At 37.2% G+C, this 22,065-nt stretch overlaps 6 protein-coding genes across 9 annotated transcripts; 3 read left to right on the top strand and 3 right to left on the bottom strand.

Moving 5' to 3' along the window:
• Window positions 1–161: 161 nt before the first annotated feature.
• On the bottom strand, window positions 162–4,563 carry LOC110174310 (C-X-C chemokine receptor type 3-like). 2 transcript variants are annotated; one of them, XM_020940394.2, is made up of 3 exons: window positions 4,406–4,563; window positions 3,290–3,643; window positions 162–2,268 (listed from the first exon to the last, which is right to left on the bottom strand). In XM_020940394.2, the coding sequence occupies exons 2-3, from the start codon at window positions 3,638–3,640 to the stop codon at window positions 1,537–1,539; spliced, it is 1,083 nt and encodes a 360-aa protein (XP_020796053.1). In that variant the 5' UTR covers window positions 3,641–3,643; window positions 4,406–4,563; the 3' UTR covers window positions 162–1,536. The 2 variants fall into 2 exon arrangements, with proteins under 2 accessions (XP_020796053.1, XP_055019206.1); XM_055163231.1 differs by lacking the exon at window positions 4,406–4,563 and adding an exon at window positions 3,749–3,918.
• On the top strand, window positions 4,032–10,762 carry cnfn (cornifelin). 2 transcript variants are annotated; one of them, XM_055163233.1, is made up of 6 exons: window positions 4,032–4,258; window positions 7,918–8,013; window positions 8,828–8,997; window positions 9,527–9,655; window positions 9,730–9,866; window positions 10,422–10,762. In XM_055163233.1, exons 4-6 carry the CDS (start codon window positions 9,532–9,534, stop codon window positions 10,512–10,514), a joined length of 354 nt encoding a protein of 117 aa, XP_055019208.1. In that variant the 5' UTR covers window positions 4,032–4,258; window positions 7,918–8,013; window positions 8,828–8,997; window positions 9,527–9,531; the 3' UTR covers window positions 10,515–10,762. The 2 variants fall into 2 exon arrangements, with proteins under 2 accessions (XP_055019208.1, XP_020796197.1); XM_020940538.2 differs by lacking the exons at window positions 4,032–4,258; window positions 7,918–8,013 and adding an exon at window positions 6,855–6,865.
• cxcr3.2 (chemokine (C-X-C motif) receptor 3, tandem duplicate 2) lies at window positions 5,433–8,307 on the bottom strand. The gene is made up of 2 exons (XM_020940443.2): window positions 7,415–8,307; window positions 5,433–6,892 (listed from the first exon to the last, which is right to left on the bottom strand). Exons 1-2 carry the CDS (start codon window positions 7,448–7,450, stop codon window positions 5,801–5,803), a joined length of 1,128 nt encoding a protein of 375 aa, XP_020796102.2. The 5' UTR covers window positions 7,451–8,307; the 3' UTR covers window positions 5,433–5,800.
• A 1,548-nt stretch (window positions 10,763–12,310) lies between the features above and the next one.
• Window positions 12,311–15,451, top strand: tlr21 (toll-like receptor 21). The gene is given in 3 exon segments (XM_020940533.2): window positions 12,311–12,337; window positions 12,484–14,360; window positions 14,362–15,451. Coding segments are annotated over 2 exon segments (2,922 nt in total). The 5' UTR covers window positions 12,311–12,337; window positions 12,484–12,512; the 3' UTR covers window positions 15,436–15,451.
• Window positions 15,432–18,502, bottom strand: si:dkey-250k15.4 (uncharacterized). Of its 2 annotated transcripts, XM_055163229.1 has the most exons (5): window positions 18,404–18,490; window positions 18,218–18,328; window positions 16,728–17,980; window positions 16,538–16,650; window positions 15,432–16,449 (listed from the first exon to the last, which is right to left on the bottom strand). In XM_055163229.1, exons 1-5 carry the CDS (start codon window positions 18,475–18,477, stop codon window positions 15,829–15,831), a joined length of 2,172 nt encoding a protein of 723 aa, XP_055019204.1. In that variant the 5' UTR covers window positions 18,478–18,490; the 3' UTR covers window positions 15,432–15,828. The 2 variants fall into 2 exon arrangements, with proteins under 2 accessions (XP_055019204.1, XP_055019205.1); XM_055163230.1 differs by lacking the exon at window positions 18,218–18,328 and having other exon boundaries at window positions 18,404–18,502.
• A 163-nt stretch (window positions 18,503–18,665) lies between these two features.
• Window positions 18,666–20,733, top strand: pafah1b3 (platelet-activating factor acetylhydrolase, isoform Ib, gamma subunit). Its single transcript, XM_020940366.2, has 5 exons — window positions 18,666–19,117; window positions 19,199–19,288; window positions 19,371–19,487; window positions 19,603–19,725; window positions 20,101–20,733. The coding sequence occupies exons 1-5, from the start codon at window positions 19,037–19,039 to the stop codon at window positions 20,359–20,361; spliced, it is 672 nt and encodes a 223-aa protein (XP_020796025.1). The 5' UTR covers window positions 18,666–19,036; the 3' UTR covers window positions 20,362–20,733.
• Window positions 20,734–22,065: the final 1,332 nt, after the last annotated feature.

A 22,065-nucleotide genomic window follows, 5' to 3' on the forward strand; every position in this document is an offset into this window, starting at 1 on the left:
GTATATATTAATCTAGGTGTGATAAATAACTCTTTCTGCTGTTAGCTGTCACAGACTTAATCACTTCAACTTATACACTATTAACAATTAAAATAATACATTCCTGTACAATATTGAACTTTTTTTATATAACTGTAAAATAAATAGGTAAAATAGTCCTCTACAATTTTCAAGTTTATTTAAAAGAAAATAAACATGTACATAAATAATACACATAATCACTTGTAGCATCCCCCAGAGACTACAATACAAAATGGTAGCAGTTAGCCTATTAATTGTGTTTTTACCACTGTTTTCTCACTCCAGGCTGCTTTTTCAATATGAATGCATAGCAAACACAGTGCATTTATTACTAAGGGAATGCAGCTGAAAGAATATGCTATTTACCATAATTCCCCCAGATTTGCTCATGGTCAGATGACTCTGACATCATAATTTGCTGAAACCCAGTCAGACCAAACAAGTCAAAAATGAATGCAGGATTTACCAGAGGGGAAACTCCCTGTTAAATGCCTTCTGCAGTTCAAATATGTTTAGCAATATTTAGCGGTATTTACAAATTGGTGAATTAAAACTTGGATAATGAAAAACACACCACCCATTTGCCATTGCTAAACAGATATTTGCAAATACCCTCCTGTTATACCTTAATAGCTTAGCAAATTTGTTACATTTAAAACAATACAACAGAAACTCACGGTTCCCATGTTTCACACGATTCTTGTGTAAAATAAATGCTACAGTGGTTTGGAGCAAAAACACCACAATTCTATTATCATTCTTTTACCTCCCCTATGTGATATTTAGTATGTGGCTACACATGTAGAACATTATTATTGCCTGTTCAAAACTGAAGATCAGAGTCTTTGTCTTTTTATTGTTGCTTTTCACCAAAACAAGTCGATTTTATGTGTTTTTATTATTGAAAAATTATGATATGTTTAAACCCATAAATTAATGACCTGAAGTCTGATTTAATTATATATATATTTTTTTTTATCATACTTATTTACACAGCAGTGGCCACCCATAGGGGGGGTGGGTGAAAATAGGAATTTTCTGACCATGTGACCAATACATTTCAATATATACCACCGGGTGTGGAGAAAAAGAATAATGAATCTATAAAATGCTCTGTAAAGCGTCTTTGTGACATATGACTGTGAAAAGCAATATATAAATAAAGACTTACTTACTTACTTATATATAAAAACAACAATAATCCTATATTTTGTATTAAGTCCAAATGTTGCTCAGTACAAAATGTTGGTTTTACATAATCTATACAGAAAAAATATAATACAAATGTGTCTCAAATTGAATGCTTTTGATACTGAAGTTTTTTGACCGATGTAACTAAATGTTTCTCATAAATGTTTCTCATATAAAGTGCTGAGTGTGGTTAGTTTATATAACTATTCATCTGTCATCATTACAGGGCAACAGTCCCTCCACCCACCGCATGACATTACTTCCCTTCAGTTTCCTCTTAAGGTCACTAGTGAATAATGGTTTTAACCCCATGTCATTCATATCTCATACCTTATCTGACTGTTGCCCCATACTATTTATCTGCTTCATCTCCTCTGGATTACTACTCTGATCAGGCATATTCTCACTCCCCACTCCCAAGTCCCACAAATCCCCATTCAAGTCTTCAAGTCCACATTTGGCAGCAGCTAGTGTCTTTTCTCGAAATTTTTCACAAAGTCCAAAATAGATGAGAGGTCTGAGGCAGGCGTGGACACAGGCTAAAGCTAACGTAGCCAAGAGAGTCATTTTTCCTGGTACATACGTTTTCGATCGGCTCTTCCAAGTGTCAATGATAAGTGAGATGTTGTATGGTGTCCAACAGAGAAAGAAGACAAGAGCAAGGACAAGAATTAACTTCATAGATCGTAACCTCTCACATGCTTTTGCAGAGTCCTGTATCTGCTTCAGGATATAGTAGAAGAAGATGGTGAGAAGTATGACTGGAAGTAGGAAGGTCACATGGTGTATGACCCGGGCTGGTATTTGCCATTTTGATCGATAAATATTGGCAAAGCAGGAGCAAAGGTTTTCACCATCCATATTCTTTTCTTGAATATAAAGCATTGAAACCCAGTCAGGGATACTCAAAAGAATAGAAACAAGCCAAATGACCAGACACACGATGTGGGTTAGCCATGGTTTCTTCTGGGTAAACAGTTGGACAGAGCGAATTATGTTCAGGTACCGTTCCCCGGCAATGCACAGCAGTTGGAGCATGCCACAGTAGAAGCTGATCTGCAAAAGGAAAATAAAAGTAAAAACACACTCTTGTTGAACTTTCCCTTCTTCTTTCCTCACACCACTTCCTAGAAATCCACAAGGAAGTTTTCGAAGCATAGTGCAACAAAGTGTCAAGTAAGACACAAAAAATAATTTTAAATCAATAAAGAGAGGTGAAATTTATTTAAGATGATATTTGCATTTTGAATATTCTAATATTTCTTCCTCATAGATAAACCATATTTTTATTAGACTTCATTTTTTCTCATCACAGGTACAAAAGGTACATTAAATAGCTTTCAGCCTTATTGTCGGGTAAGATAGATGTTAAGAAACTGTAGAAAAAAGTCTAATTTATTGATGAAATGAACTCTGCAAACCACATGCTGTTACTGACAGAGGATAATCTTGATTAAAAGGCTCTATGCATATTGTTGACCATGTTTAATAATTAGATCTCGATTTGAGTAAAGTTTAAATAGTGGCACAGCCCTACAGAGTAAGTAGACGTACTGACTGACTAACTGGCCTTATTACCATATTACATAGTGTTTGTTACATAGAAGTACTGTAGACAATGCACCTCTGATAGATACATTACATACACATACGGTATTAGGTAAAAAATATAACCTACAGGTACTTTACTGAGTTTATATTTGATGTTCAAGAGGATACTATACTATACTTTCAGTATCTTACTTATAACTTCTTACTTACTGGTACTTACATTTTTTATTATAAAATACATTTTTGCCATGTGAATGACTGAAGAGAACATTTGAGAAAGTATATTGTGTAACTAACATTTAAAAGTAAAAATTACAAGACCTTCCTGATAAACAGTTTCACAGGTAATGAATGGGTGCTTTCAGAGTTTTTGTTTTTTTATTGAACTTTTTAAAGATATAAAAATCCACATTCTTAACTCGACAGAGGAACCAAGGCTGTATCAACAATAAAGAAACTAAAGAAACACCTTAACAAGAAAAACAATACTTTCTTTCACTTTCCTTTCACAGTGTTTAGTACTTACATTAAACAAAGCTCCATTGATCCTGCACCAGAACACGCCACAGCACCATCCCAGGCGAAGAGCAGTCTGAGCAGCCCAGAAAGGCTGTGTGATCAGGAGAATGACATCAGTTAAACCCAGATGGAGCACGAAGATGTCTGAGATGCTCCAACTCTGTCTCTTCAGGCCCAGAAACACCATGACAAGAGTATGACCAAGGACGCCAAAAGCCAAGACTATGGAGAACAGGAGAGGGATAAGCACTGCCGCCGCTCCTCTTGACTCCAGCTCATCTTCATATGTGTAGTCAGTGTCATAGTCATAAGTGCCATTATGGAGAAATATGCCACCAAGATCCACTTCCAGTTCCATTATCTGGTAAAACAAAAAACAAGTGATGAGAGATACTTTAAATACACAGTGGTGCCTCTTACAGACTTCTTTCTAAATGTCATGAGTGTGAAATGATATTCCTCAAACCTCCCTGTTGGGAAAATCCATACATGGTGATGTCACTGAGTCCGGAATGAGGCAACATTTTCAGAGTGAGTTTGGAAAGCACAAGTTTGTCATTGTCAAATTTATACTTCTTCTATATGTAGCTCTTCTACATACGTCGCTGCGCAGTAGATTTTGACAACATTTTATAGCAACAGGAAGTAAGTCAGCTGACATCGCCGCGCGTAAAGTTAGGTACTTGGAAACATATTGAGTCACATGAATGATGGTGTAATAACTATACCGGTAAATAGTGGATAAAACCTGTAATACTACGATAGCTGCATTCAAAACTCGCGAGACATTGAGTCTGCGGTTTAATATTGACAATACACACAAGCTTGAACAGATCTGTCTCAACCAGGGCGCAGGGTTCACGGGAACGACGCCTTTTGGAGGGAGACACTGCAGCTGTTTACGCTCGTCAAACGAAACTAGAAATGTGTTAGCGTCGAGAACGAGTTTGAAAGACACGATGTATTTACTGAATAGGTGAATACTTAACCATTGTAAACAGACAAAGCGTGCATATGTCATGGTCAAAGGAGGAGTTGTAGCCTACGTCCTATAAATGCGCTTGGATATTTTAGTATTTTTGTATGTCCTGTGTAGGTATTTCGAAAAAAAAAAAGCACTTACCAAGCGTTGAGTTTATTCACACTTGTTTGTTTTGGAGTCCGCCGCACGGCCAGAACATGATCTACGCTCGATCATACACATTTACCGAAAACCAAACGCCCGACAATCGGACACACACGACTGATGAGATTTCAGAATAAAAAAAAACATAAGATTGTAGTCAATATTGTACAACTGCGGTCAAGTTCCCCATTTAAGATAAACATATGTCCACATAGCAAATCAACAGCTCTCCAGAAACAATGTCACGAATCTCCAGACTTCTTATCGATAACTAAATTGTGAATTTCAAATAAACATTTAATTTGAAGGGGACTTGTGTTACATTTCTGATTTGTGCGTCACACACTTTGGATTTGACGAGCGCTGAACAAAGCAGACGGGGTAAAACAAAGCGCAGTAAACAAAATAGTCCAGCAGATGGTGCTGGGTGGTTTTGTTCGACTTGACTGAAAAAATTCTGTTCCGTTTTTTTTCTTTTGCAACTACTTGGGTTATTTGGAAGTTAAGTTTAGGTCTCCTACATACACATCAGCACATCCCTGCACCAATTACAGATCTCCTCAGCGAGACACGATTAGCGTTTTAAATCTTGTAGTACAAAAAATGTCATCATAACAGAATATTTTTTACCTAATATTTGAATACTTACTTTTACAAGGATTCTGACATTCTGAATTCTTCCATCCTTTTAATCTTTATACATCCTTATAATCAAACAGAAAAATATTTTTATTTTAAGATGCTGAACCCATCACACATGAAATTAATAATTTAGCATTATTTAGTTTGATGTTTTGTCTCCAAAAAGTAACTGGGATAATAAATACGGGATATGCAAAATTTATCACTAATAAAAATGAAAAGAAATAATAACCTGTTCTACTGCTTTTTATGTATCTTAGTACTTGAATTTAATCATAACATAGTCTAAACAATTAAAACTGGGAAATTACTGAAATTACTGAAAACTATTCAATATTTAGTTTGTTTTATTTAAAAAATATACAAAAACAAAAGACTGAATGTTTACTTTACAGTAATCTCTTCTACTAAAATCATCAACAAAAAAACATACTTCATTTAAACTCAAGGTTGTGAGAACTTTCATAATCAAATGTCGCAATGTGTGTAAAAGCTGCAACTTGTTGCTGAACAAGCCTTTCTGAAATGAAATGAAGAAGTTTCACAACATTTGACATGCAGACATTTGTGATGATTCAAATGTCACTTTCATGTACTGGAAATCAAGCTTTCATTCTTTACCACTTTGCATTCAACAAATCATAAACAGAGCCATAAGCTGCACATAAATATATTCCTTAAAAAGACTTTACAGTTTTGTCACTCTTGAATGTGGTGACTATCCACCTTCATTTCCTCATCTGATCATCTTTAAACCATAACAGAATAAGACGTATTTTCACTGTCTGCAGAGCTGCATGACCCTGTGGTTCTTCGTGGTTTTCTGGGTCTCCAAGCCTCCATCCCCAACCAGCCTTGCTCTATCAGTAAACCTTTGCACATGCGGGCCAGCTCCCTTCTGAACTTCACACCTACAAAGCCATAGAGCAATGGGTTTAGTGCACAGTGGGATAGCCCCACACTCTCTGTGATCAGAGTCCCAATGTCAAGCACTCGGCCCAGGCCACAGGAGGGGGTGAGTAGCTCCAGCTTCAGTAGGCTGTCCGTCAACTGGAAGCAGCTGTACGGGGCCCAGCACACAACAAACACGGACACCAGGGACACAATGAGACGCAGAGACTTGCGCTTCTGTCTGCGTGTGGCATTGCACAGAGATCTGAAGATCCGGATGTAGCAATACAGCATTATCAACAGAGGGAGTCCAAAGCCCAGGATCACACTGACCAGCTGCAGCCCAATTTGCCACTGTGTTGACTTCTCTGGGAACCATACCTGACAAAGGAGAAGAGTCTTGGATGTTCCAGCTTCCACCTGCACAACCTGTTTATAAACAATATCCACTGCACTAAGGCCGAGGCAAAGAACCCAGATAAAAGCACAGGCGATTTGCGCATGGCATGTGTTGCGCTTCCAGCCAGAACTAATGGCATGAACAATAGCCAGATATCTGTCAAAACTAATACAGGCAAGGAACAGGATACCACTGTAGCGATTGAGAGAGAACAAGGCCCCAGAGATCTTACAAACGGCCAATCCAAACACCCACTCATGAGCCCATTGCACAGCAAACAGTGGTAAGGTGAAGGCCAGTAGCAGGTCAGAAATGGCCAGATGAAGCAGGAATGTGTCTGTGAGGGAGAAGGCACAGGCCCCACCACTCTGAGAGCTTCTGTAGCGGCGGATGACACAGAGGACCAGGATGTTCCCCACCAGCGCCAGTACAAACACCAGACTGTACATCACAGGGGAATACCTCTGGGCAAAACCATACGCATCAGCCTGGCTGCAGGGGGCAGCAATGAAGTCTGGGTTAATGTATGTATAGTTATCATAGTCCTCCGGCTGCAGAAAAAAAACAAAAAAAAACAGAACAGGTTCATGATTCTCTTACTTTGAGTATACTAAGAATGTATATGCTGAGTACAAGAAAACTAAAACATGTTATTGCAACATGCAAATATTTGCACAGATTTTTTTAAATAGTCTGAACTGAAAAAGTCTGTACAGGCTTAGATCTACAGTTTTTCTTAAATATAACATTATTGTGACCAAAGAAGCAGTGAGCTTGTCTTTTTCCCATATTCTCTTACTTATTGTAAAATAGGTTCCACTATTCAGTTTGTTGAATGTGATAAATTGGTGCAATATATTTTTTTCATATATTGTCCCCTTAGATTTAAAGGGTTCTGTATTTGTTGAAACTGAGTAATGCCTGTATTCTTATTCCTACCTTCTTGTACCTTCTGTCCACATTAGCAAGATTTTCATAATTAATAATTCAACTACCCAGAATGCAGACAGGACCCAAAAATTCTAGAGAATAATGCATGCACAAAGTTTGGCACATATGTAAAAAACACTCACCCAATAGTCCTCTGTGGTTGGCATCACCTCATCCATAGCTTTGTTTTTTGTTTTTTTCTCAAAGGCACACAGAACACTTGTAATCTAGTACGAGACAGAGAATGCTTGCAGTTCTTGAACAAACTAGTCAAAGATCCCCTTTCTTTCACTATATTTGTCCTATTTGTCCAGAAGAGAGGTCCAGAAAGAAGAAGTTGTAAATTCAGGAACTGAGTCCTTTAGACAGATGCAAACAAAGACGTAGGAATTGATGAGTGTGAGAGGAAATATAGTGAAACATGCATTTAGAAAAAAGAAATGTCTCTGAGACTGATGGCACATGACCAAACAATCTACAAATGTTTCTGCAAACTGTTACGTCCTACTCCACTTTTTTTTCATTTTAAACTTCTGTCAACAAACAAAGCATTAGTTCAAGGAAAAATGATTTTGAATAAACATTTCTGACATATAAAAAATCTCCCTAAACTATATATTACCTCACTTGGTCTTCACTTTTACAGGAAACCCAAAAACAATAAGAGAGATGATGATATCCAACACACGGAACCTGCAGCATCTAGAGATAGCCTTAAAAAGGAACAGGCAGGAAATCTTTGGTAATAATATCAGATAAAAGTAACTCACACATTAACAAGACCTAGGTCTACAGCATGACATCAGTTTCTCTGAATAAGTATTTGATGTAGGGCTATTTGATTTAATTGAAGTAGAGATTAAAGACGAAAATGTGAATACCTGAAGTCACACGAGCAGTGTTTTGGTGTTTAAAATTGTATGGAATATAATATAATATGAATAGAATGTGCACTTAATATTATGGTTCAATAAAATGCAACACTAAAATGAGTCATATTTGTACCAGACAAATAGGAGTTTCAGTTTTACAGTTGATTGAGTAATGCAACAGATGGGCCTCTTGTGTCTTGGCTGGGAGATTGGCGGGTTTTCTTATTATTGTGAAATCCTATTAGTTGTAAAAGTAAAAAAAATAAATAAATAAAAAACAAAACAAAAAAAACAACAACAAAAAAAACAAGCTTGACAAGAGACAAACCGCAATTCAGAATTTAACTGTCAAATTTTCATAGATGTGCAGGGTTCGGACAATTTAAGATGATATCAAGATGCCTTGATATCAATGTAATTCCTATTCCCTTGCTGCCTATAATGTCCAAATGCTACACACAGATTGCTACTTTTGACTCATTTTAGACATATTTTCTATACGTATTGACCCACAGTGTGTACACATAGCACACCTGCACTAAAAGCAAACCCATTTAAAGGCAAATATGGACAACATGGCTCCTTTGTTAGTCAGGCTCTGAAGATAAAATAGCAATAGGCACTCCCATGCAAAGAGTGGATATACACCCCTAAATCAAACATTTTTGTTGTGTCTTTTGAAAGGTTCAGCTTTTCAATCGCTGGCCACATCGTATCAGCATAGAAACTGGACTCAAGAGGACACAGGGGTGATGTCATACTGAGTATAAGAGCTATGGACAAGCTCTTGGCTGCTTGGTCAGGACCTGATAATTAGCAACACAAGGCATATATTTGAAAAGACTTTTAAAAAGGTAAGTTTCAAAAGTATTCTTAATGTGTATTTAACAAGATTTGATGATCCCATAATGTCAGATGGTGGGTGAGGGTCTATGTAACTCTATGGAAGATTTAGTGTTCTTAGAAGAAATATCCAAAATAGAAATCCACAAATGCTGAACTCCATCATTATTCATTTGAGGTTGGCTTCACAAATCTGCAATATTAATCTCATGTCAAATCCTTTCAACTGACAACAATCACATCTCTAGTGTTGAATAATGGCACCACTTTCTGAGATTATTGCAAAAACAAAAAACTAAAAAAAAAAATCTGTTTATTTATACTGACAGCAAAGACACTGAGCTTTGTGCCAGTTCTTGTTTCATGTGGATAGATATTAACCACAAACCAGGCCAACAAATCTGCCAGTTAAACACAAAATACCGCAGAGTTCTGACCTGTTTTTAAACTATAGGGATTTCTGAAAGATGTGCTGTCATGGAAGCTATAGCATGTTTAATTTAGTCTTTTTCTTCTTCTTCTTCTTTGGGGCTTTCTCAGCAGTTATGGCCTACCAGCCGAACGTGATCAACACCCAGCCTCAGGTCACAGTGACGCAGTACACTGTATCTTCTAACACCTCGGACTGGAACTCCAATGTGTGCGACTGCTGTGATGACTGCGGCATTTGTAAGTGCGATTGTGTAGTCTTACCTGAACGTTTTTGAAAGGCAGGTGTAGTTCAATGCCCTGTTTTGCTGTAGGTTTGTGTGCCACCTTCATCCCGTGCATTCTGGGCTGTAAGGTTGCCCAGGACAATGGGGATAGCTGCTGCATCCCATTCCTCCCAGGTGCCATGATCGCTCTGAGGACAAGCATTCGCAGCAGATATCACATTAGCGTAAGTATTTTATTTATTTTTTTATGTGTTTCATTTCCAATTATTGTCTGTTTTTCTAAATATTGGTGTTGGCAAATAAAAAAATATATAAAAAAATGTGTGAAGTCGAATACTAGGCCTGTCATGATAAATACTATATTGACTTACAAAATTACAATCTGTCATATACAACTAATTTTGGAGGAGTCAGTATTCAGTATCATGGGAAATTTTTGTTATCTTTCTATATTACGCTGAGATTTGTGCTGTCGAAGGTTGAATTATTAACTTCTATGACTCACTGATACAAACAAACTACTTAAGTGATACATTCTGATATTTATTCATTGCAGTATTTTTTTTTAACAATATTGTACATTTAAAAGTGTTTTTGGTATAATTCTGCTTTATGGTTTGGTTTCAATATTATTGTTTAACATCTATATTTTCTTCATCAATATATCGCACTTCAAAATTTGTTATCATGACAGGCCTATTGAATACTACAAACTACTGCATTATACATATTGTTGAAAATGAGACAATGAGAGCTGACATTACTGTGCTTCCATACAGGGCTCGGTGTGTGACGACTGGGTGGTCATGTCATGTTGCCCGCTTTGTGGATTATGTCAGATGGCGCGAGAGCAGAAGATAAGAGGGCACTAAAATATAGGTTTGATGCCCGTGGAAATCACCATAAAAATGAACCATAATGAACATGTGAGGAAATTATCAAAAAATAGAGAGTAGGCCAATTATAAATTATATACTGAGAAATAAGTTTCAGTCCAGATAAACAGCACCACCCAGTGCATGACAAAGAACAAAAGAGACATTTACATTTTTTTTATTTTGAAATATGCACATTATTTATTTGAAAATGTAAATACTGCAGCTCATCCGCTTAAAGAAATGCTATGTATCAATTTCTATTTAACAGTGAGAAATGTTAAGATTTATATTAAATACATTTTCTTCTCAAGCCAACTGAAATAAAAAAAATTGTGAGTTTTGAGCATTTTCTGGTAGAAGTTTTATTTTCCAATTAAGTATTTATCTATCCATCATTATTTGGTATTTTCTGTTACTGGGTTAGAATAACACATACATAGTATTACAAGTCAAATATAGCGAGGCACGTTTGTATATAATTAGGGGTGTCAAATTATCACGTTAATTGCGATTAATTAATTACAGTCATATTTAGCGTGTTATGTTTTTTAATCGCGTTAATCTCATTTTTAATCTCTAACTTTACAGTTTCTGTATGCGAGTTGCTTTATTATAAAATCTGTTTTTATGTGTTGTTGGGACAACACACACACACAAAAAACACATTCATTATTTTTTTATTTTGGTAATTCCACTCATTGCCGGAAACCCACACAAAACGCGCGCAGTAAGAGCGATGTAAACGTCATGTTAACGTTTGCCGGCGTTAGTCGCACAATGGACGAGGTCGAAGAGCCAGTAGAACAGAGGCAGCAGTGCACAGGGAAAAACACATTCGTGTCTTGGAAATTATTCTCCCAACGTGAAATATAAAAGAAAATAACAAATATAAAATCGCCTACAACTTAATGTCACTGGTGAAAACAACCTGCATAGGCTCATGATGTCTGCACTACTGTCCTATAGTGACCTGCCACATGAGGGGACACGCACACAAACACACTCAAATACAAATACACACACACACACACCTTCATCATCGTCATTAACCTGAGAACGCGCGGACCACGTTTCTTTCCGTAGTTACTGCGCGGACACCGACGTGCTCCCGTGCGCCGCGTACGTTTTCTCGCGTACGCTGCGAAAACTGCGCTTCCTCCTGTGCGCCTTTAAACCAGAACTAACACCAAGACTAAAACCGGGACTAACCCAGTCCAGGACTAAACCAGGACTAAAACCAGAACTAAAACCAGTGATCTCATATATAAAGCATTTCTCTATCAATAATATTTTTAATATGGTTAAGGAAAGACTGGACTTTTTATTGTCTTTAAGTAAACAAAAGTTATTATGTTCAGATTTCCTCATCTTTGCTACTTTACAGCAAACAGTTTCTTATTCATGGAGACTTGGGCTCAACAGTCAATTTGGAGAGATTTGTTAAACAATAAATGACTTTATAAAGTCACTTTTTTTTGTTCTATATCAGTCTTTTGATCTGCCACAATAATGTAATAATGAATTTAAATGAAAATACCTCAACTTGAAGGCTTTTCTCTGCATTTTTTAGGGGAGATTAAAAAGAGATTAATTAGATTAATTAATTACAGATCATAATTAATCTCTCAATTTTTTTAATCGCATGACAGCACTATATATAATATAATGTGTGGTAAATAAAAACTGGAGAAGTGTGTAAGAATAAAAGAGATATGAAAGTGGATCATGAGGAAGTAAGATATAACAAAACAGACTTATTTTGTACATGAGAAACAAAGCAATAATGCACCTGGAAACTGCCAAAATATCTGGTCAAGGTAAGGCATTTGATTTATGTATATACATACTGTAGATTCAACTCAGGTTTTAATGAGACTTTAATTCCTTAAAGCATAAAATTATGATTTGTTACCATAATTAATTTTTACAATGACTACAAGTTAACCCTTTTTTTATATTTCAGTGTCATTGAAAAGTATAAATGCGTTAACAATGATTGCGGGTCTGAAGAGAGTGATGACAAGTCATACCTGTCAGCTGCTGGTAGTTACTGCTGTGCTCCACGCTGTTCAACTTGTCACCAGTTACAGCTTTAACAACTGCATTAATAAAGACTATGGAAAAACATTCACTTGTTGGAGACGGACTGCGGAAAATATATCTGCAATTGTGGGTGACCTGCCGCTTTCTACAATCAACCTCACAATCTCATTTAATCCAATCAGGCACATTCCGGACAAGAGCTTTGTTCATTTACCAAACCTGATACAGCTCAGTCTGGAACGAAACAAGCTATCAACACTCGGTGAACATGCTTTTCAGAGCCTGCATCAACTTCAGGTGTTAAATTTGAGCACAAACAACATATCACATCTGGAACCCTTTTTATTCAAAGACCTAAAAAATCTCAACTTTCTGGCACTAACATTGAACAAGTTAAAAGTCCTTCCAAACCAAATATTTTTAACAGTTTTAAAACTGCAAATTCTACATTTAGAGGAGAATAATCTTAACAATTTTTCCCAAATTGCTTCTGCAGTTTCTCACCTACAGAATCTGAGAACCCTGAATGTTTCTTTTAACAGTTTGACCTCTCTCTGCCACTCTAATGCCTCTTTACCTCCGTCACTGTCTAACCTGTACATACAAGGAAATAATTTGTCTTCTTTGGGGTGCCGTCGGTCCTTTTTCAGCAAGTTGAAATATTTAGATTTGTCTTTCAATCCGTGGATCTCAACAGAGGCTTTTGAAGGAGTGGATTTAGCCCATTTAAACCATTTGCGTTTGCAAGCCACAAATGTCAGTATAATACATTTTTTAAATAATAGTAACGTAAGACCTAATTCTGTTGATTTTTCTAATACCAGCCTAACAAATGACAGTTTAGTTGAGTTATGCAAGGTCCTAGGTAGAAGAGCAAAAAATATTACACATCTGAATCTGAATTTGAATTTGATACAACAACTGTCATCGACATCACTGCAGTACTGTCCTCAACACATTGAGCAGGTGAGCCTATCAAGAAACAAACTGAAGGACACAAACTGTCTGTTGTTTCTCAATCACACCAAAGACATTAAAGTTTTTAAAGCAGAGCATAATCATCTTGGTGAGCTTGTTTCATGCAAAGGAAAAATTATTTTTGAAAATCTCATAGACATTAGCTATCGCTACAACTGGATTCTCTCTGTCAGTAACAATGCTTTCTATAATACACCAAATTTGGTTAGTCTTACTCTTAACATGAATTCAATTGCAAAGTTAAGCAGGAAGGCCTTTGAGGGTCTGCGAAATCTTGAGAATCTACGATTGGACAATAATCTAATGAGAGACTTGTACAGTGAATTGTTTCAAGACCAAGTTAACCTCAAAACACTTAATTTAAATTCAAATCGTATTTCAGTCATTTTTAGCAGGGTATTTAGCAGTTTAGGAAAGCTCAAAATACTGGACCTTGGAGGAAATACAATAACTCGTATAGAAAAACAAGGCTTTCATGGGCTTACAAGTTTGTCCAAACTTATTTTAGATGACAACAATCTCAAAGAAATTGACTCTTCTCAGTACTACGCATTTTCTGATAAACTCAAAGTGCTAAGCCTTAAAAGCAATAAAATCAGCTTTTTCACTCAAACTACCAGTTCACCATTTATGAATCTCAGTCAGCTCAGTAAGCTCAGTTTAGACAGTCAGCGGCCTTATGGACTCATTCTCTTACCCCAATATTTCTTTCGGGGCCTCCACTCTTTGAAAGAACTCTATCTCACAAACAATCACATCTCTCATTTGGCACCAGATGCTTTTGATGATCTGACAGAGCTGCAATATTTAAACTTAGACTTACTGCTGTGTGGGTGCCGTTCAGCTTCAGCCAGGAATGTTCAAAAACTTGAGGAATCTGACCCGACTGATAGTTGAAAACATGGGGCTCCAGAATTTCTCAAAAGAAGTGTTTGGAAACCTCACAAAACTACAATCATTACAGCTTAACCGTAATGTGATGCATAGTATTGATGTGGACACCCTTGAAAGTCTTCCAAACCTGGAATACATTGACATACGCAATGTTCCTCTTAGCTGCACCTGTGAGAACTCCCAGCTGCAAAACTGGACTGTGAACAATGCCAACGTTCAGGTGGTGTTCCTACATGACCACCCCTGTCAAGAAAGTACAAAACATAAATTCTACAGTTTTGATACTAAGGTGTGTTATGCAGACCTCGGACAGTACCTCTGTTTCATCACAGCAGCTTTTCTTTTTCTTTTTACAAGTTTTCCAATTATTTACGTGAAGCTCTACTGGACGTTTAAGTACAGCTATTTTGTGTTTCGTGCCTGGTTTAGTGAGCAGTGGCGCCGACTGAGAGATGAGGAAGAAAACTGTGTATACGACGCTTTTATCTCATACAATTCCTCTGATGAACAATGGGTTATGGAGCAGTTAGTGCCCAACTTGGAGGGAAACGGGTCCTCTTTCAAACTCTGTCTACATCACAGAGACTTTGAGGTTGGACGTAACATTGTCGATAACATTGTTTCAGCAGTGTACAGCAGCCGTAAAACCATCTGTGTGGTGAGCAGGAACTTTCTCAGAAGTGAGTGGTGTTCATTGGAAATTCAACTGGCCAGCTATCGCCTCTTTGATGAGCACAGGGACGTTCTGCTTCCGGTTTTCCTGGAGACTATTTCGGAGCAACAGATTTCATCCTATCATCGAATGAGAAAGGTCATGCTTAAGAAGACCTATCTGCAGTGGCCCGGCTCTGACTGCACACACCCAGAACAAGCCCAAAAGCTGTTCTGGACCCAGCTACGGAGAGCTATGAAGGAGAACAGCCAATATGAAAATGACCTGTGCAAAAGTACACAGTCCGAGTGTGAAATATCAGGTGACATACATTACTTGCAACCTTGATTGTATAAACATTTATTGAAATTTATCAGCATGTAAATAAAACTGTGATGGCTTTTTTAAAATATAAATGAAATCAGTGTTGAGCTGATGATGCCTCTTTATGATGTTAACCTATAGTAGACTCAGTAGAATATACAATGTTTCATACAGATATGGTAATATTTGCTTCATACAATGCTTTCCTAAAAACTTCCATCGCTTGTTTCAGAATTTTGCCTCTTAGCAAATATCTGCTCTAAAAATATGTGGAAGTCCATAATTTTTTGTTTCTTTTTTACATGTAAAACTTTGTAATGTTGTGAAGGTAACTTGATAAATTAAAAAAGCACTGTTCTTTGGTCAAAGCATTGTTTACTGGTGTGCCTTTTTTTTTTTTTTTTTTAAATGCACAACTCAGTATAGTCTCATGGGAGGAAAGGACCAGTGCTCAGGGCTTGGAAAAGAGGAACTGGTGGGTAGAATAGGGCCCTTTTCAAGCATGTAGGAGGGAGGGTAGTGTGCCAAGTCTACAGGTCTGAAAGAAGGGGAGTCTAACGGGAAGTTTACATGGCTGAAAGGCTCAAAGGAGCATTTGTGATCAAAATAAGGGATTTCATTAAAGAAAGATTTTCCATCAAAGTATTTCTGTGTTTCAAATGAGCTGTGCATGTGTGGAAAAGGTACTGTTTCTGAATGAAGAGGTTCAACGCTGTAGTTATTCATAATACTATCAAGTGGGTTCCTTCTGTGACTCACTGTAGTTATGTCAGAGAAAGCCATATAATTTTGGTGTTCTTGTTGAGGCACGGAAAATTCTTGTTCTTGTCTGCTAGCGAAAAAGTCGTCTACACGACCAGAGTTTTTAGGCTCATCAACACAAGATGATCCGAAAGGAGGTGAGAACAAATAGTCCCTCTCTCTTGACATTGCATTTCTAAACTCAAAATCCACAGAGAACTGCGAAGAGGTCCTATGACTGAAGGTACCGTCCGGGACAGCAGGATTCTTAGGTGAAGTACCTAACCATTCTGCGGTCTTTACAGAAAGCACAAAAGACTAGTTTATTCACTCAAAATTATGATTGACTTGACTATGCTACTAAGTTTTCTGTATAATGCCTTACCTCATCCAGTAGGCTGGACCAGTCATTCGAGTGCCAGTCAAAGACAAATCTTCCAGTTTGTTCAAATGAGGATGTAGTAAAGCCTGTGGTTTTAGATTGTGCTGGGAATTCATCTGAAAAAAAAAATTATAATAATAAAAATTACAGACAATATTTAACCTAGTAAACAAACTTACACAGTTTACATTACCTGAAGAAAAGGCCCCTTCTTTTCTGTTAGCAAATATAGGGCTACAACACAGCTCAGAGCCTTCTTCTTGAGCATCATCACAAGAATATAATTTTCGCTGGATTTTCAAAACGTTGCTCCTAAGTTGCGTTCCGTGCTTTTCCTGCAGTACTTTTACTAGTGCCTCTCTACTCTCTGCCACCAGGTCTCTTTTTCCCAAGAGTGAAAAACAAATGCTGTTACATAAACTGGCTGCTATTGCTTTCACAGACTTAGCTACAGAATCTGCATCCAGGTTTTCTTGTTGTGTAATAAGACTGCTAGATGCTCTTGCCATGGGAGGACTAGAGGGCAGTAAAGGAGTGGGCTGACTGACTTGTCTTGGATTAGCTGATACATGTTTTTGTGGAGTTCGCTCTATAATAGATTCCACAGAACCTGGTAAAATACTCTTGTTTTCATTAAAGCTACCAGGAGTCTGGTGTGAATCACTGTTTGCATACATTCCAGGTTGGGCCTCCTTCATTCCAGTAAATACAACATCAGAGGAGTTGACACTTTTGTTAGTTTCTGTTGAAGAAATAGCAGTTTTCCGAGGCCTCTGCCCAGGTGTGAGGTCTGACACCTGATTATTAGACTCCATTGTTTTCTTCTCTTGCCTTTCGGAATAATTTAATATCCTTGGAGTTTGTAAATCTTTGCTGTTAGATATTACAGTCTCTTCATTTGTGGAATCTAACAAACATCCAGTCTCTTTTGTAGAAGGATTGGCAAATTCTGTATTGCTTTTTTGTTGCAGTTTTTCACATCTATCATGTTTCCTCTGCTCACTCAACAGGCGTTCAATATCAATAGACTTGACTTCATGGTTAAAGAGGCCGTGATGCCCTATGAGACGTCTATCTGTTATCACACTAGGCTCATGTGTAACATGAGTAATATTTGGAAGTACATCTAAGGTATTATGGAAACACTGGTGGACACAGGAGACATCTTTGCTGGTTTTATGGTTGCAGTAATGGTGACAAGATTTGGCTCGTGGGGCTTCTTTTCCTCCATCTCGTATCTGATTCCTCTCTTTGCGGGTGCGCAGTGTCTTCATTCTTTGCTGGCTCTCTGATTTACTACACTTTCTACATTTGCAATCTGCACCTGCCTTGCCCACAGGTAAAGCATCTTTAAAGGCTGGTTTTATCTTTCTGTAAAAAACTTTTGATGCTTTATCTTTAGCTAAAGAGGGTCTCCCACACACATGGCTCATCCTGGACAAGATTCTGTAAAAAAATAACCATTACAAAACTATTATCCTTTTAAAAGAATTGATACTGTGTGTATGACATTCTCAAATTTGCTATAATGCTTTTATAATTATTAGTTTAAACTAAAACAATAGTAATGTTTACATTAACTTTTAGACAGTTTCATAAAGTTTAGTCAAAAAAGTAAAGTTTGTGGAAAATCGGTTAACGTTGAAACACGACACACAAGCAGTATTCAAAATACTTTGTTACCTCTTTAGCGGTACCGTATTTACTTTCTTGATTAGACAGTTTTCCAACAGGTGTTTTGTCAAGTGAGCTTCATTTTCAGATTTAGACAGATTAGGTGAAGAGAGGGTGTTGCTAAATCCCCATAAAGATGACAAAAACAACACAAATGACAAAGGTGCTCATATAAAAGTATGAATATAAAGCTACCTTAAATTCCAGTAGATTTGATTCGCCTGAGGAGATCCCGTTGCCCGGCAACCTCGTGTCGCAGGTGTGCGCATGAGCGGCCAGGACCAGACGAGTCCATTCACACAGAAGGGGGCAAATCTTTTTCTCCCTAAATGTTTAAATCCGCGGTGTGCTGTTTTTTGTCGGTGTATGCAATTAATATTTCACTTAACCAGATCGTTAACGCCATTTTAATCATTTTACACTATACTTGCACAATAATGAGAATTGTTTGTCACCTACTAGGCAATTGTGGTACAGCCGACATTGATCAAACGTGCACTTCCTGGATTTGGGTGATGTCGATAATTTTATTATGTTTATGCTAGGTCCAGTAATATACTTAGAACCAACACTGGATATGATTTCATTCAGCATTAAGTTTCTTATTTAACCTTAAATAACAGTGTACACAGTTGGTGGAACCTACAGCTGACTGTCTCTGTCGTATATTGCTAGCATCATTAAAGAGGGCTAACTAGCTGTTGAAGCTAACTCAGCTGCTCTTCAACCATCGCCCGCCTTGTTGTTGTAATGTATTTGTAAGTTCTTCGGGTGCAAAAATAAGAATACCAAAGTCGCAGCTTTTACCAAATCTAGAAGCGCCAAGACATGAGTGCAGAAGATGCAAACCCCGCCGCCACACCCACCCCTTGTGGAGACATTCAAGGAGATGGACGGTGGATGTCCATGGTGTGTGAGAGTAAAAATTCTTAAGTGATTTTCCAGTTACTCCTGGTCAATGTTTTCCCTAACTGCATTTTACCATTGCAGCATGAACGTTTTGTGTCTGATGGCAAAGGAAAGGAGCCTGAGGTTGTTTTTGTGGGAGACTCACTAATTCAGTTGATGCATCAGTTTGGAGTAAATACATACATTGCTTAAGTTTTAAGACAGTTCATCATTTGTATTTTTTATTTTGATTTTCATTTTGTCTCCTTTACAGATCTGGCGACAGCTGTTTTCACCTCTACATTCCCTTAATTTTGGCATCGGTGGTGATGCAACACAACATGTGCTGTGGAGACTTTATAATGGTGAACTTGATAACATCAGCCCCAAGGTCTGGATTTGTTGGCACAACTGATTCTTTGTGTTCGCTGTTATTTTATACTGATCTGAAAGCAGCGATTTTATTCAGTTGAGTCATTGTTTTCTTTTTGCATTCTTTCCCTTAGGTTATAGTTCTGTGGGTAGGGACCAACAACCATGGTCATACTTCTGAAGAAATCTGTGGAGGCATTATGGCTATTGTCCAAGTCATCAAGAACAAGCTCCCACAGGCTCACACACTTGTACTTGTATGTTATACTTTTGTTTTTACACCACATGCTTATGTCTTAAATCCTCACCAGCAGCAGTTATATTTCTAACTACTTTATCAACCATAAAAGTTGATATACCAAATGTCAAAAAGAGAAATGATAACACAACTCTCACAAAATAGGACAAGTATCTTTGGATGAAATAAACATTTTCTTAAATGAAGGGCATTGTACAATTGCAAGTATTTTTTTTTTTATTCAAACTTCTTGTATATTGTGTAATACTTGTAAAGGTAAGTTCAGGTATGCTACTGGTACAACCTATCAGGGGGAGTTTTCAATAACTTTTGTACAGTACAGTACTTATACAGAAACTTTTCATTTCAAATCCATGTTTTTGTGTGTTTTCAGGGTCTGCTCCCAAGAGGTAAAATGCCAAACCCTTTACGTGAGAGAAATGCCATGGTGAACAAACTGGTGCAAGAGGCCTTATCTTCTCTTCCGTACGCCTCTTTTCTTAATGTTGATCCTGGCTTTGTGCTCTCCGATGGCAGTATCTCCCACCAAGACATGTACGATTATCTTCACCTGACTCCCAAGGGCTATCAGGCTGTGTGCGAACCTCTGCACGAACATATCAAGTCTCTGCTGGAAAAACCTGCCGAGCATTGAAGAAACAACTTTTTTGTTCTGAGCAACCTTAAACTCTTGCCTTACACTTATCAATTCCATATTTTAAGTTATATCCTCATAAAATCTGTGCTCTTTTTTAAAGGCTTAAGATCTTATAAGAACAAATTTGCTTTATTCGCCCCTTTTTTTCCAGAATGTCCATTCATATTACATGCTTTTTTTTTTTTTTTAACAAACTGTCTTGTTTACTTATTCCTATGCTCTGCTGTATGTTGGTGAGTTGCCACAATACAATGAATATTGTATGTTATAAATACTTATACAGTATATGCACTATATATGTAAGAACATCTAATGTTACAGGGCTTTTTCTTAAACTAAAATGCAAATGAATCTACTCTTAAAACATAATATGCATTGCCATTTTCCTTGATAATATTCCAGGATGTGATGCATTAAACTGCAAAAAGAAAGCAAAATAGTCTTCACTCAGTTTCATCATGTGCTCAAATCAGGTGAGGTATTAGGCAATGTCAGTGATGCAGACTGCTTTATAAAGATTGCTGAAAGATGCCCTTATAAGTGATTGCCTTTGGTTCAGCACAGGTACATTTCAAGATGTTAGATTAACTTTTTTGTATTTTGCTGGAATCAGTCATACTTTTTGAGAAGTGTCAAAAGAGCAAGTAGTACATTTGGTACACATGTTGTAGGAGGTCTCAAATTGTTTTGAAATGCAACCCAACATCACTTTATCTCTTTTACCATCATCATAAGGCAGTTTTTTGGCAAATACACTGAATTTTACTCATTCACTGTCACCCACTGTAAAAGTTCTGTCTCAAATGTCTCAAACCACTGGCAGACAGTGAATAGACCCGCTTACAATTACTGACATGGACACCATCTTTTATAAAGCGCTATGAAACACACCTTTCACACTTACACTGCATCTGCATACAGGACTTGAGGACACCATGGGATCACAGTTGATTTGGCTTCCTCTCTTACTTTTAATATACTACATGGACCAAGTTGATGGTAATGAACAATTCTTATAATTGATGTTAATAATGTGTAGGTAATACTTAATTCTTATGTTAAAGGAAGTTACAAGATGCATGACACACATTTGAAGTCAGGCAAAGCTGGTAAGTTTATTTTAATGCTTACTTTGTCGACCTTACAATAACATCTTTTTTTAAAAACGTGCATTGTAGAATCTGTTCCTGGAAACCCTGTGATTTCTCTGGAACTGAGCACAAGGTTTCACAACAGACTTTGTAAATGTAAAGGTATGCAGAAAATGACTAAAAAGACTTAGAAATATATTCATTTTTAATTGTGTTTTGTTGGTTTGTTTAACCAGTACCTGGAAGACGGGAAGAGAACCCATGTACCTGCACCAAGTCAGCTCGACGCAAAAACAGGCGTGCAAAGTGTAAGGTTACCATGAAAAAATAACACATAAAAACTTTTGAAATTTTAAAAGACTCACTTGTGTTTTATCTTTGTGAAAAGTGGGAAAACTGTGCCAAAGAAAAAAGATGAAACATCTGAAGATATGCCAGCAGGTGCCCCATCGCCCCATTGTTCCCATCTGATACACAATAAGGAACCATCCTTTTTTCCCTGATATGCATAGTCTCTCAGCTACACCTATAATAACAGCATACATGTATTTAAACATTATTATAACAATGTTTTTCTTTGTTTATATTTCCTAATAAATAACTTTCTACA

This window comes from Boleophthalmus pectinirostris, unplaced genomic scaffold (genome assembly GCF_026225935.1).
Source record: "Boleophthalmus pectinirostris isolate CB_2022bp ecotype Guang Dong unplaced genomic scaffold, ASM2622593v1 HiC_scaffold_6, whole genome shotgun sequence".
Classification (NCBI taxonomy): domain Eukaryota; kingdom Metazoa; phylum Chordata; class Actinopteri; order Gobiiformes; family Gobiidae; genus Boleophthalmus; species Boleophthalmus pectinirostris.

Bases quoted from the DNA above. Each gene is read 5' to 3' on its own strand.
- LOC110174310 (XM_055163231.1), bottom strand. From the start codon at position 3,769: ATGGATTTTCCCAACAGGGAG. The intron at 3,644-3,748 runs GTTTGAGGAATA...TTGTTTTACCAG, and splicing joins TGGATTTTCCCAACAGGGAG to ATAATGGAACTGGAAGTGGA. The intron at 2,269-3,289 runs GTAAGTACTAAA...TTCCTTTTGCAG, and splicing joins TCAATGGAGCTTTGTTTAAT to ATCAGCTTCTACTGTGGCAT.
- cxcr3.2 (XM_020940443.2), bottom strand. From the start codon at position 7,450: ATGGATGAGGTGATGCCAACCACAGAGGACTATTGG. The intron at 6,893-7,414 runs GTGAGTGTTTTT...TTTTTTCTGCAG, and splicing joins CAACCACAGAGGACTATTGG to CCGGAGGACTATGATAACTA.
- cnfn (XM_055163233.1), top strand. From the start codon at position 9,532: ATGGCCTACCAGCCGAACGTGATCAACACCCAGCCTCAGGTCACAGTG. The intron at 9,656-9,729 runs GTAAGTGCGATT...GTTTTGCTGTAG, and splicing joins CTGTGATGACTGCGGCATTT to GTTTGTGTGCCACCTTCATC. The intron at 9,867-10,421 runs GTAAGTATTTTA...GCTTCCATACAG, and splicing joins GCAGCAGATATCACATTAGC to GGCTCGGTGTGTGACGACTG.
- si:dkey-250k15.4 (XM_055163229.1), bottom strand. From the start codon at position 18,477: ATGCGCACACCTGCGACACGAGGTTGCCGGGCAACGGGATCTCCTCAG. The intron at 18,329-18,403 runs GTAGCTTTATAT...ATGGGGATTTAG, and splicing joins CAAATCTACTGGAATTTAAG to CAACACCCTCTCTTCACCTA. The intron at 17,981-18,217 runs GTAACAAAGTAT...ATTTTTTTACAG, and splicing joins AATACGGTACCGCTAAAGAG to AATCTTGTCCAGGATGAGCC.
- pafah1b3 (XM_020940366.2), top strand. From the start codon at position 19,037: ATGAGTGCAGAAGATGCAAACCCCGCCGCCACACCCACCCCTTGTGGA. The intron at 19,118-19,198 runs GTGTGTGAGAGT...TTACCATTGCAG, and splicing joins ATGGACGGTGGATGTCCATG to CATGAACGTTTTGTGTCTGA. The intron at 19,488-19,602 runs GTCTGGATTTGT...TCTTTCCCTTAG, and splicing joins TTGATAACATCAGCCCCAAG to GTTATAGTTCTGTGGGTAGG.